This window comes from Austrofundulus limnaeus, unplaced genomic scaffold, assembly GCF_001266775.1.
Source record: "Austrofundulus limnaeus strain Quisiro unplaced genomic scaffold, Austrofundulus_limnaeus-1.0 Scaffold109, whole genome shotgun sequence".
In the NCBI taxonomy this organism is placed as follows: domain Eukaryota; kingdom Metazoa; phylum Chordata; class Actinopteri; order Cyprinodontiformes; family Rivulidae; genus Austrofundulus; species Austrofundulus limnaeus.
In genome coordinates, this window is record NW_013952511.1 from 1,126,505 (window position 1) to 1,138,444 (window position 11,940).

Sequence of the window (11,940 nt, forward strand, 5' to 3'; positions counted from 1 at the left end):
TATTCTATTCTATTCTATTCTATTCTATTCTATTCTATTCTATTCTATTCTATTCTATTCTATTCTATTCTATTCAGCCTTACATTTAGGAGCCAGAGGAGAATGAGGACGAGGAAAGTGTAGTTGGTGAGTCCAGATCTTAAATGTTTGTTCTATTGCATTTAACTTGATGTAATAGTTCAGAAAACGTTATAGAAAATAGAGAAAATTAAAAAAATTCAACCCAAACAGAATATAAGGATATYTATGCAGCACTGATAGAGATTATATTTAACTTTTCTGCAATCCTAGAGACTCCAAATCCACAAAAAATGCATTTAATGGCTAAARAAGTGGATTTTGCATATGTCCCCTTTAACTTAAACAAGAATGGATGGTGGGTTTTATTTAAGAGTCCCATCATCTGCTATCTAACTGCTTTGACTTTTATTTGACTCCAAGTAAAAAACACTGATCATCAATCATCATTTTCTATAAATGTAAAATCTTTGTAAAAGTGTCAGAATTGAAAGGGCTATTGGTTTTAAATAAAGTCAGTGGACAGGATCTGAAAGCAATTAAAATGACATTAAATATAATTCAGCTATAATGTTGACTTGAATAAGAATTTCAAGTTGTCTTGGACTTTATCTGACAGTCACATTTAGTGCTTTACAGTTTTTAAAACTGTAAAGTTTTAAAYATGTTTTATTCAAAAACACTTTCTCGATTCAAAATCACTCATAAAATGAATAAAATCGTGTTTTGTGGCATCAGTAACTGTTCGAAGTGAATTGGATTTGGTCATATTGTTCAATAAATCCATGACGGGAAGTCTCCCGAGCTGCTGGGAGCAGTGAAACAGATTCAGCTCCACCCAGTCAGAAGCCAGTCAGAGTGCTGCACAGTCAAACACACAGCGGGCTGCCTTCACATCACGGTGGAAACAAGAGGACATGTGAAAATGTGAGAAAGAAAGAGAGAAGTCAGCGGAGCTCCTCTCTATGTCTCTGCAGGTAGTGTTTCTCATTGACACTTTTTGATTTGTACCCACAACATGAGCCACATGCCATCCTGTTTTCATGTTGAAGCTCTGAAACCGAAGAAGCTGCCTTTAGGAGAGTGACTGACAAAAAATCCCAGTGAAGGGAAAACATTTACGTTGCGCAAACTGTCATATTGTTGAATTTTCCATTACTGTCTGGGGCCGCACAGACACAATTTTATGGCATAGAAAAAAGATAAGTTTCACAAACACTATTTAGGATAAGTCAAGCTTCCCTCAACTTAAAACAGAAAGTGAATTTAGAGTAGGTGTGGATTCCAGAAAATCACAAGTTTTCACACACACAAATGACTGAATCATTACAGGGCCACATTGAGACAATCAACTGTTCACACACTCACACCTAGTCACAATTTAGGAGTTGCCAATTAATGAAATTACCTGGCAAAAACCAAAAGGGTATTTGAAGAGGACATAAAAAACTACACAGAAAGGCTGCTGYCAGGTTCTGAACCTTCAGCCTTCTTGGTATAGAAAGAAAACTCAGCCCCATGCCCTGACATACTGCCTTGTAACAAATCAAAAACACAGAAACAAACATATAACTGTTGTTTATTTCTATTTTTACTTTGTTTATTGCATAATCTTGAGGAATGCCRGGAACAAAAGAAAGTCATTGAAACAAGGATAGAACTATGACCGGACAGCTAATAATTACATCTAGTAAAATACCCGTGCTTTCACACTGTGTGCTCAAATAACAGAAGATTTTATTCAAAAAAGTGGACATAAAAACATTTTTATCTGGAACTGGATTAACTTCAATGGGCCTCATGCAAGAACATGTTCGTATTCTTATCCTAAATTTCTCTTACTTTTGTTCATACAAAGGGTTCGTACGAACATGTCACGTCAGATTCAACAAACTCTTCTATCTTCAGGAAAAGTGTGTAAATGAATTACACCTATTCATATCAGCTGCTCGTGCACGCAAGAGGAGATTAGCATAATTACCACCCCAAAAACACCATATAAGGCTATGTTTCCTGCTTCAGATACAAGGAAGTGTTCATTCATGAAAATTGACAACGATAATTAAAAAGAAAAACTTTACGAGTTCAGAGATTGAAGTCCGTCTGTCAGAGATCCAGAAAAGAAAATCTGTCATTTTTAGCAGGTCAGCTGTGGGATAAAAAGAGCTGCTAAAAGTATAAATAACTGTGTTAAATCATTTCCATTTATTCAGAAGACACAGCTCCGCGCACCGACACCCCCCCACCCCACCGCGCGGTTTCAAGTGGTCTCAGTTGTGGTTCTGAAATAAGCATTTTAAAATGTTTTCAAAATATGTCTGGCACTTTGGAGAAAATCAAGGACTCGCTGGAGGGATTATGTATCCCCTCTGGTCTGGGAATGTCTCGGAGTCCTCCAGGACGAGCTGGAAGCTGTCGCTGGGGAGAGCGGGGTCTCCTGCTGCCTCCCATGACCCGATCATGGATAAGCCAGCCGGACGTAGAATTTATATTGTTAGTCTAAATTATTACATTTAAAATTATAACTCTAATTCAAGCTGAATAGCCTGTTGTCAACATAATTATGGAGTTTAATTTATTTTCAACTTAAAATATCTTCAAACTAATGAAATATAAAGTTATTAGGGAGGAAAATCCATCTGGACAACAGCAGACTGACTGCTCGTAAAATATACGACAGGTCTGGACCACTCGTGAATTTTGTTCTGAAAAAAAATCTTAGAATACGAAAACATTGGTGAATGCCACAAATTCTCCTAAATCACTCATACGCACAACTTAAGAATAAATCTGTGCGTACGAACGGTTCTTGCATGAGGCCCAATATTTCCAATGACTAAAAGAAGATTAAACAGAAGTCTTAAATGTTGTTTCTGACTGGTTAAAACAGAGTCTGTTATATCCGTGCCTTTAGCACTACTGTCTTTTGTCCACTGATGAAAAACTGTAACATAGGCCGAAATTACTACCCGATCAGGTGAGGTTCTGAAGCCAGTCAGTAGCTTGCTGTTCTTTTCTTCGCTGAATGGCGCACACTTCAAGGCTTGAATAACATGGTTCCCACCATGTCGGACATGAGCATGCTCACCAAAACCAGTAGCTCCAGTTTGATCCTCAACCAAAAAACAGGGTACGGCTGATATTGATCCAAATAGGCAACAGGGAAGCTGGTACGCCTCACTTGTTAGATTAGTCGCTCCATCCTGGCTCCCACCGCCACGCGTCCAGGCCGGCAAGTCCACCCCAGGCGCTCCGTCCAAACACGAGGGACAATCCGAGGGCCGAGGGACTCCATCCACATCCGCCACTCCACCGAGACACGCCGCAGCAGCAAGCAGGAGAAACCAGCCCAACCGGCAAGGTAGATGATATTTACCAAAGTTAGGATAGCTTATGGTCGATGCTTGTATACACGCCATAGGACGCTTGTGTGCTGTTGTTTTTCGAAAATGATGTCCRTCATTTGCGTCTTTGATCTTCTGTTCATGTAGCATACAGAGTAACAGCAACACTAAAGCTAAGGTAAATTTGGTCAAAAACAGACCTGCAGATGCCTGTAAAGCCAAATGGGATGATTTTCCTGCAGCGATACTGCACAGCTACATACATCTGCCGCCACCACCGCTATCTTCTGCAGTACCAGCTTTAGGAGTGTTTAAACAAGAAAGCCAGTCTTAAACAGGAGTTGTGAAAAAAAAACAAGTGACTAACTATCAATAAAAGCTCCTCAATTGTCTATTAAATTTTGCGAGCAAAGCTATTCTTCATCTTTGCAATCTCAGAGTATTTAAAAAGTTGGGGTCTGTGGAGGATGGTTTGGGGTGTGATGCTGTAAAGAACCTTGTGTGATCGTATGCATTAAGGCTAAAATTTTTACGATATTAATATATTCCTTTTGCCAGGTCACTGATCATTTTCATTACACTTCCTCAAAATCTCCTGGCACGAAAAGCTCATTTCAAGCTCCGCCAGTGGTTAAGGAATTCTGATTGATGGCCAAAAGGAGTTAACTTAATATCTAGTCTCCAATGCAGTGGGGACAAGTTTCCGTGCTGCTCTTTTTTGTGCTGTACGTTATTGCACCGGATTTCCACTCGGCCTTAAACCAGCAGTTGGCCCGAGGCAAACTGAGCACAGGTTTTATGCAACACAAAATAGTCAGAAGCAACTTGGAGGCATTTACTGTCAGAAGAGATTGTCTGATTTGGTTAAAATCTGTTTAATAATAGAAATGGCAGCTTTATGTTTACAAAGATATTACTTTTTGGTTTGGATGGAAAAGATTTTTGTTACTCCATGTACTTATTTACAGAAAGTTGAGGCAAACAGGAACTGTGTTTACCTCTTTTTGGCATGCCTAAATGTTTTTGTTGTACTTTTCTTGGTCACAGTCATGCATAAATTGTTCACATCAATTAGCAGATAAAATGTTGTTTTAGTGCAATGGGACAACTGAGGCGTCTGGCACTGCCTAATGATAGCTCACCAGATGAATATGAGAGTGATGATTAGCCAATTATCAATGGCCTGTAGGTTTAAAAAAACAAGGAAATAATAAATATATGTTTGCATCATTTAAAGATTCTATTGGCACCCGGCACAACCACAGTGGTGTCCTCCATCCTCCCCCCACMTTTTTCTTTTTTCATGTGTTTTTCTACTGGACATTTATGAGCCAGAGGGCAGTTAACTTAGAGTTGCAGTATGATGTRTCTTAATGGGTAGGTGGACATATTTCCAGTTAATATATGCATCTCCACTTGGCTTCAGGTCACTAATCCGTCAATAGTGGTGTGCTTTGGAGTGGGAGAGGGACAAAGAGGGAGATGGAAAGGAGGGAGGTCTAAATATAGGCACACTAATGCGAGAGAAAGGGGAACATGAATAGGGAAAGAAAATGTGATATTTGACTGAGCGACGTACMGCAAAAGAAATAAGGCAGGATGCTTCAGTTGTAAAGCTAAATACTTGGAGACGTAGGGTAAAATAAACCAGCGCTAAAAAAATGGAGAAATACTGTGTAGAGAAGGACCGTTATGGAATATATATATATTTGTATTCTGCTTAACACTAAGCAACATATCTGCTCTCTCACTGCTGTTATATCCTGGGGTCACGCTCTGATTGGCTAAGAAGCCGTACAAAATACACCACAAAACACTCTGAAAGATCCAAATACAGTGCATCACCCTGGAACTGCATACCTGGTTGGAAGATTGGTACTCACAGCTTTCGCTGAGAGTTTCTGAAGACAGAATAATTTCATCACCAGAGCCAAATCTCTTAAACATGAGTGTGTAACAGGATGCCTTCATATGATAACATGTGGCCCAAAATGCTTAAAAAAGGCTTTTTGAAGAGTTCAGTGGATTAGGTTGGGTTTAGGCTKTCTGATATGAAGGTACAGTATGTGTGGTGTTAGATTCTCAATCATCAAGAGCATAGCATTCCTGACATCCTCTGCTTGGTCGAATTTGTGAAATCTGCTCTCATTATCGCAGCTACATCACAAAAATTGTGCCATGTTGTTCTCAGCCCCRTGTTGCCTGCCCCTTCTTGTCACAAGACCTGGGCTGAACGTTTCGTCTCCCTTTGCATACATTTTTTTTTTTGTACAAATGGTCTGAAGTTTGTGGGTGTGTTTGTTAATGCTGAAAAGTGCTTGGACAGCAATGACGACATTTTGGTTACAGAAGTCAGGGTKTGCATCCACAAGCAGACACTTATAATGAAATGGCCAAAAAAATCATGGATTGAGAGAACAGACGGGCTTGGAGGAATCCGTCTGCTGAAAAGTGTGGCGTTTCAACTTTGACAGATTTGTGRCCAAAGTAATAGTGTATATTGGACACTCCATGGCAAGAAACCTGTGCTTTGATGTGTACAGCAGTGGGAGGGCTTTCCCAGTTGAAAAAAAGGCAAACAGACTTTCTTGTTTATTAAAGATGTTTCACTTCCCCTTTGAAAGGTTTTATAATTTCTGATTGCGTATAGGCAGGTTTAGGCCTTATAAGGGAAAACTTGGAAAGGTACTACGGTATAACGCTTTAACACACTCGGGATTCAGAATCTACATCAACACCAACTCTTAATCAGRACTGCAGAGGCCTTTTGGTTTGGACCTGGCATCTTTCTTTGTAAAKTTCTYAYTGWGCTTGTGTGAGTTTTCTCTGGATACTGTGGTTTTCCCCACACTCTTGTTAAAGAGCATGATCTTACTGATAACCCCACCTTGAAAGTTGATAAGATTACTTCGTTTGGTTTCAAAAATTTGGAAAAATTCAAAAATGTTCAGTTGTGTTTTGAGAGCACATTTCTACAACAATGTAAAAAAAATGTGATTCTTACTTACCTTAGGTGGGCTTTCAGATCCAGGGTATTCCCGCTGGTCTAGTTTGTTCCAACGCTGCATCAGCTTTATAACTATAGGTTTGCCAAAGTCCACCAACTGGAATCCAGTCACGTTGGCTCCACCGTGCATAAACCTCTCCAGGGATATGTCCTTAAAACCCTGGGGGAGGAAAAAAGAAGGTAGGAAGGAAGGATTAAAGGAACAAAGAAAGTTTGGGGGAAATAAAAAAAAAGCAGTTGATGAAGAGTGGAAGTGTGCAAACCTCCCCCACCCGGTGCATACATGTGAGCTGACAGATGATTCTTAACACACTAAATCGATCATCTATGCCTCGATTTAATACAGAGTGAGTTCCACAGTTGTGAGCGTGACTGTCTACTGAGTGACACTTCATTGTGAGGAGGTGGTGAAGAGGACTCAATTTGAGATTGAGCCAAAGGTAAAACATTGAGACATGTACGTGTTATACAGGGAGGGTTGATGGGTGCTAATGGCTAAAAGCTGTGAAAGCCTAAAGCTCAAAGGCTTCTTTTTCACTGATGCTGAGAGAAATACTATTAAACAGATTTCAGGGATTGGGTTTGAAGTCACAATTTATTTATGATCAAATAACTTCTGACAGCTGTGACCTTGTCAAGAGGAAACAAATGGTAAAATACCAGCTCATTTCAGAAGAAATAAGTGGCTTTGGTAACAAYATACAATAGATCATTTATCCTTACGTATATCTCAAAAATGTTGCTTTTATAAAGACACAAAGAAGTTTTACCAAGATAAAAACATGCAGCAAACAGTAACTGAGCTTTTCTGTAAAATCACCAACACTGATAGGCTCAAATGTTTTTAACTGATGATCAGTTGTGTTTAAGTCAGTGGTTAAAAGCAGCAACAAAAAACTCATAAGTACATTTTTTTCTTCTGCACAAAACTTAAAACTTCAAAAGAACTAAATGCTAAAGAAATCAGTCCTGTAATTTTTTACACATGCTATTTGCAATTTTCTTTCATTTGTAATATTTAATATTGTCTGTTTAATAGATAAGCAGGAAACAGGGTGGTTATTGAGAGATAATAMCGTATTTCAGCGAACTGATGATAGTTGTCTCTTGCTGTTTTAGGACATATTAAAAAATAAAACAAACAAACAAACAAAAAATAAAAAACAAACAACCATCTTATAGTGCTTCACATCTACATTTGTGTTTTCCTCCAGTATGTCTCCAGGTAAGGTTGGGCGACCTTATATACAAACAATGTGTCCATCCAGAGCAGATAAAGCTGGAGGTGCTGTTCCTGTAGCTTTAATCTTCTTTTCTCCTCGGGTTTATAATTCATTTTTTTAGTCTTTTGCATTTCACCTACAGAATTTATCACCTCTGTTACTTTTATCTGTACCACTGTGATGACTCTGTATCCAATCCTGTCCAGAAGGGGGACAAAACAGGATAAATAAAGCAGATTTTCTCTTCTCTTTTGTCTTTTCTGATAAGTAGCTCCAACATACCTTACAGCAAACCTGTGCTTGTGTTTTTTTTGCTTTTATTGTCACATTTTTTTGTTACAATGCAAGAAAATCTTTTTATATGGAACTGATTAAAGTGGACATACCATGCTTTTAATCCTTCATTTTACACATTTAAAGCATTCAGCTGAAGAACTGCAGTGAAGCTGGTCTGAATTCCTCCTTACTGTAACTCCACAAGCCCCTCTTKCATCTGTTTTCTAAGGTGTGTCTCAAAGCAGTTTGTTTTGAGACGATCTTTAAATCAAAWTGAGGTGATATACCCCACTTCCTCCCCACTCCTCCACCTTCAGACCGGTCCATTTCAGTTTGAGGGACGAGTTTATGAGAATCTTGTGGCTTCAATAAATCATCATTTAACCATAAGTACTGGCCTTCTTGATATTGACTGAATGCTACATCTACAAAGACAAAATTTTAATTTTCTGCATTCCTAGAGACTCCATGTAAACAACAAAATGCATTTACCAGCTGAAAAAATTGGATTTTGCATAAGGCTAGACACAAGTGTGGAAATCAGTTTCATGCTTGTGTGTAACAATTTTATGATGATCAAGATTTGCATGTAAGGATCATGCCATAATTCTGGTGGAAATGTGCTGTTTTTTTTTCCTGCAAGCACACAAYTTCAGTCATGGAACTACATCTCATTTCCTGCCCCAACTTTGTTAAGCAAATAGCCATCTCTACTGGCTTTTAAACTAAACAGATCACAAGGACCGGATTGAACATTCATCAAGATGATTTGAAGACTACTTACCAGGTTTGCGATGATGTAATTGAAACCCTTCACATGTTTACCCACACTGACGGCCTGCAAACACACAGAGAGGAAACATTCATCTCTTTACTGCTCCTGGAATGGATGCAATGTGAAAAAACAAGAGCTTATCATCGCAGCAGGGACGTCAAACAAAAATAAAATAAAATAAAATAAAATAAAGCGCACTTCCTCCCATCTGTTGCTGCTTTACCTCCTTCAGCAGTGTGGTAGGAGTATTTTATAACACTGATTGTACACAGCGGACAGGGTTTCAGCCGTCTCTAGAGCAACTCTGCTAAAAAAAGATTCAGTCAAGCAAAACCCAATGATTTAACTTGCGCTACTAATTAGCTTCACTGGCCAGTGATTCAGCTCAAAATGGAAACCTTGAAAAAGGCTTTTTGCCACTTAAATTCAGAAATAAAAATAGAACATTGTGAGATTTCTGACGTAAGACAAATGTGAATATTCCCCTCACCGTGATGCATAAGCCTAATTAATAAACTGCTCACATTTTATACTTGTCTCTTGTCTCGCCCACACGTATCAGCAGCTACATACTCACACACAAACACACACACAGATCGCAGCTGGCAGGGGCAGGCAAACAGAGCAGTCTCTGTCTCAGAGCGGAGATGTTCGCCAGTGCCAACACTGCACAACCCACTGCAAGGAGAGTGTGTGTTTGTGCTTGTGTCCCTGCTTTAAGCATGCATTAAAGCCAGTGTGTGTCTGTGTTCAGTCATCACTGAAACCAATTAAGAAACAGTCTCATCTATTTGTCTGTCTGACAGAGAGGCTGTTACCAGTGAGTTTGTGGGTGTTTGGAGGACAGCATTTAGATGATGTGTTTGAAATAAAACCCCAGGGCAGCTATTGTTAGGATGGTGCAGAAAGTCAAGAACACTGATTCTTGCTTTGGTTTTAGTTTCACCACAGACAGAACTCAAAGTGTTAAAACATTTTGTTTCATCAATTTTAATTTATCTGTTAGAATGAAATTGTTTGTGTAGTTCAAGATTGCAACATTTTTTTCAAAAAGAGGCTGGACATTTTGTGATTTGTTATTTCTTCTCACAAAGTTAAAMAAGTGGTTAGCTTTAACAGCATCAAGCAATGAAGGGTTTCAGGTGTTATTTTACTGCATTTATCTTGCATRTATTACACTTTTAGTTTTACATTTTCTTACATATTCTTTACTAAAATAAGTCAATAGACAATTCAGCCCCTTTTTCATCTAGCTGACACTAGAAATACCCATGGGCGGAGCTAGACATTTTTGCAAGGAGTGGTCAAGATGTGGTCCAGGGGTGGCCAAGGGGTTTTTAGGGGGCACCTACAAATTAAGAAAACTACTATGAATTTGAATATTCAAAATGGCAGCCACTGCTAATTTCAAATAGCTGAGGATCAGCACCTCCTAATCTGAGTCTGTGGTCTTCAGTCGGAAATGGGTGGGTTGCTCTCTCCGGGTTGGAGGTGAAGTTCTGCCTCAAGTGGAGGAGTTCAAGTATCTTTTTCACAAGTGAGGGAACAATGGAGCATGAAATTAATAGATGGATCAGCGCAGCTTCCACAGTTTTGCTGACTCAGTACCAGTGTGTTGTGGTGAAGAGAGAGCTGAACTGTAAGGCAAAACTCTGTTTACCGATCAGTCTATGTTCCTACCTTCCTCTATGGCTACAAACTTTGGGTACAGACCAAAAGAACAAGAGCATGGATACAAGTGGTCGAAATGAGTTCTCTCTGCAGGGTAGCTGGACTTTCCCTCAGGGATAGGGTGAGAAGTTCAGGTATCCAGGGGAGACTCAGAGTAGAGCCGCTGCTCCTCCACATCGAGAGGAGCCAGTTGAGGTGGTTCAGGCATCTGGTAAGGATGTCTCTTGGACGCCTCCCTGGGGAGGTACTTCAGGCACRTCCAACTGGGAGGAGACCTCGAGCAAGACSCAGGACACTTTGGAGAGACTGTCTTGGCTGGCCTGGGAATGCCTTGGAGTCCGACCAGAAGAGGTGGCTGGGGGAAGAGAGATCTGAGCTTCCCTGCTCAAGCTGCTGCCCCAAAGATCCGACTTAGGATAAAGTGGAATGTAATAGATGGATATACCTCAGCTATTTTTAGCCATTTGAGCTGAAATTTGGTGTGTTGGGAGCTGCAATCACCAATCTAGTAGTACTCAAATCATAAATTTACTATGGAGGCCACATGGCAGGACCTGCCAGTGTTTCACAAAGAACTGTTCTTGTTGCACCATTCTATTGTGATGTTAAAGACTGGCCTCTAGATGTTGCCTAATTTACATTGACTGGTTCTGAAACTCAGATCTGTTAAACACAACYGTTGTTTTCTATTAACTCAGTGGCTCAGAAGTTTCTTTTCTTTGCACACTTCACACCGATCGGTTCCCTCTACACAAGACAACACAGCAACTTGACAGCTATTTACTCCTTTCTTGCTTTACCTGCCCATCTTAATGTCACATGCAATCCCCCTCCTACTTGCCAATCATTTGGGGGTGGCACCTGGGCTGGCCAATCAGGTGCCGAGTGTGGCGCTAGCCACCCTGACCACCCTTCTGGTTCTATCTCTGGAAATGCCAAAAACCACATAAACTGGGAGAGATAATGGTGAGTGGAAGCAGGTGTGTAGAAGAAGAATGAAAGCCAAGTGAGGGAGGACAACTTAGGACATGCAGAATAAATTTATAAAAAAATACACATACACACATATCTTCATCCATCCATCTATAATGTATTTATTCACAATACAAAATCACAACACAAATCTGAAACCATGGCAATGTAAATGACAACTTCTAGACATGAATAAACAACATCTCCATTCCAGCTCACACCACAAGCTTACATTATTGTTTCATAAAATCGTTCGAAAGTCCATCACACATTTCACAACATAAGTCATGGATGCATCATTAGAATGCACAGTTCACACAATGCGTGCATAACTAATGAACACATGAGCATGTTTATTAACCTCGCGTATGGATTCAAGAAGAATTTGATGCTTTTTTGACTGGCCAAATCTGAGCTGTGTAGCTCTCTCTGTTATTATGATGGCTTCAAAAGACGTTTGAATCCTTCATGTTGTAAAAGCTCATTGCAAACTCATTTAGAGCTAAAACATTCTTTAATTGCCTTTAGGCTACTCCTCTTCACTTGTAATTCGCTCAGGATAAAACAGTCTGTTAAATCAATGTGATTAAATAAACATACACACACACACACACACACACACACACACACACACACACACACACACACACACAC

General features: G+C 39.7%; 1 protein-coding gene across 6 annotated transcripts in view; it reads right to left on the bottom strand.

Moving 5' to 3' along the window:
- The window catches only part of gria4a (glutamate receptor, ionotropic, AMPA 4a), a gene marked incomplete at its 5' end in the record, with an annotated part of 137,621 nt that overhangs the window by 67,713 nt on the left and 57,968 nt on the right, over nucleotides 1-11,940 (bottom strand). For all 6 annotated transcript variants that reach the window (XM_014014059.1, XM_014014058.1, XM_014014062.1 and 3 more), the window contains 2 exon segments: nucleotides 6,371-6,529; nucleotides 8,653-8,706. In XM_014014059.1, the coding sequence (XP_013869513.1) occupies nucleotides 6,371-6,529; nucleotides 8,653-8,706 (213 nt within the window).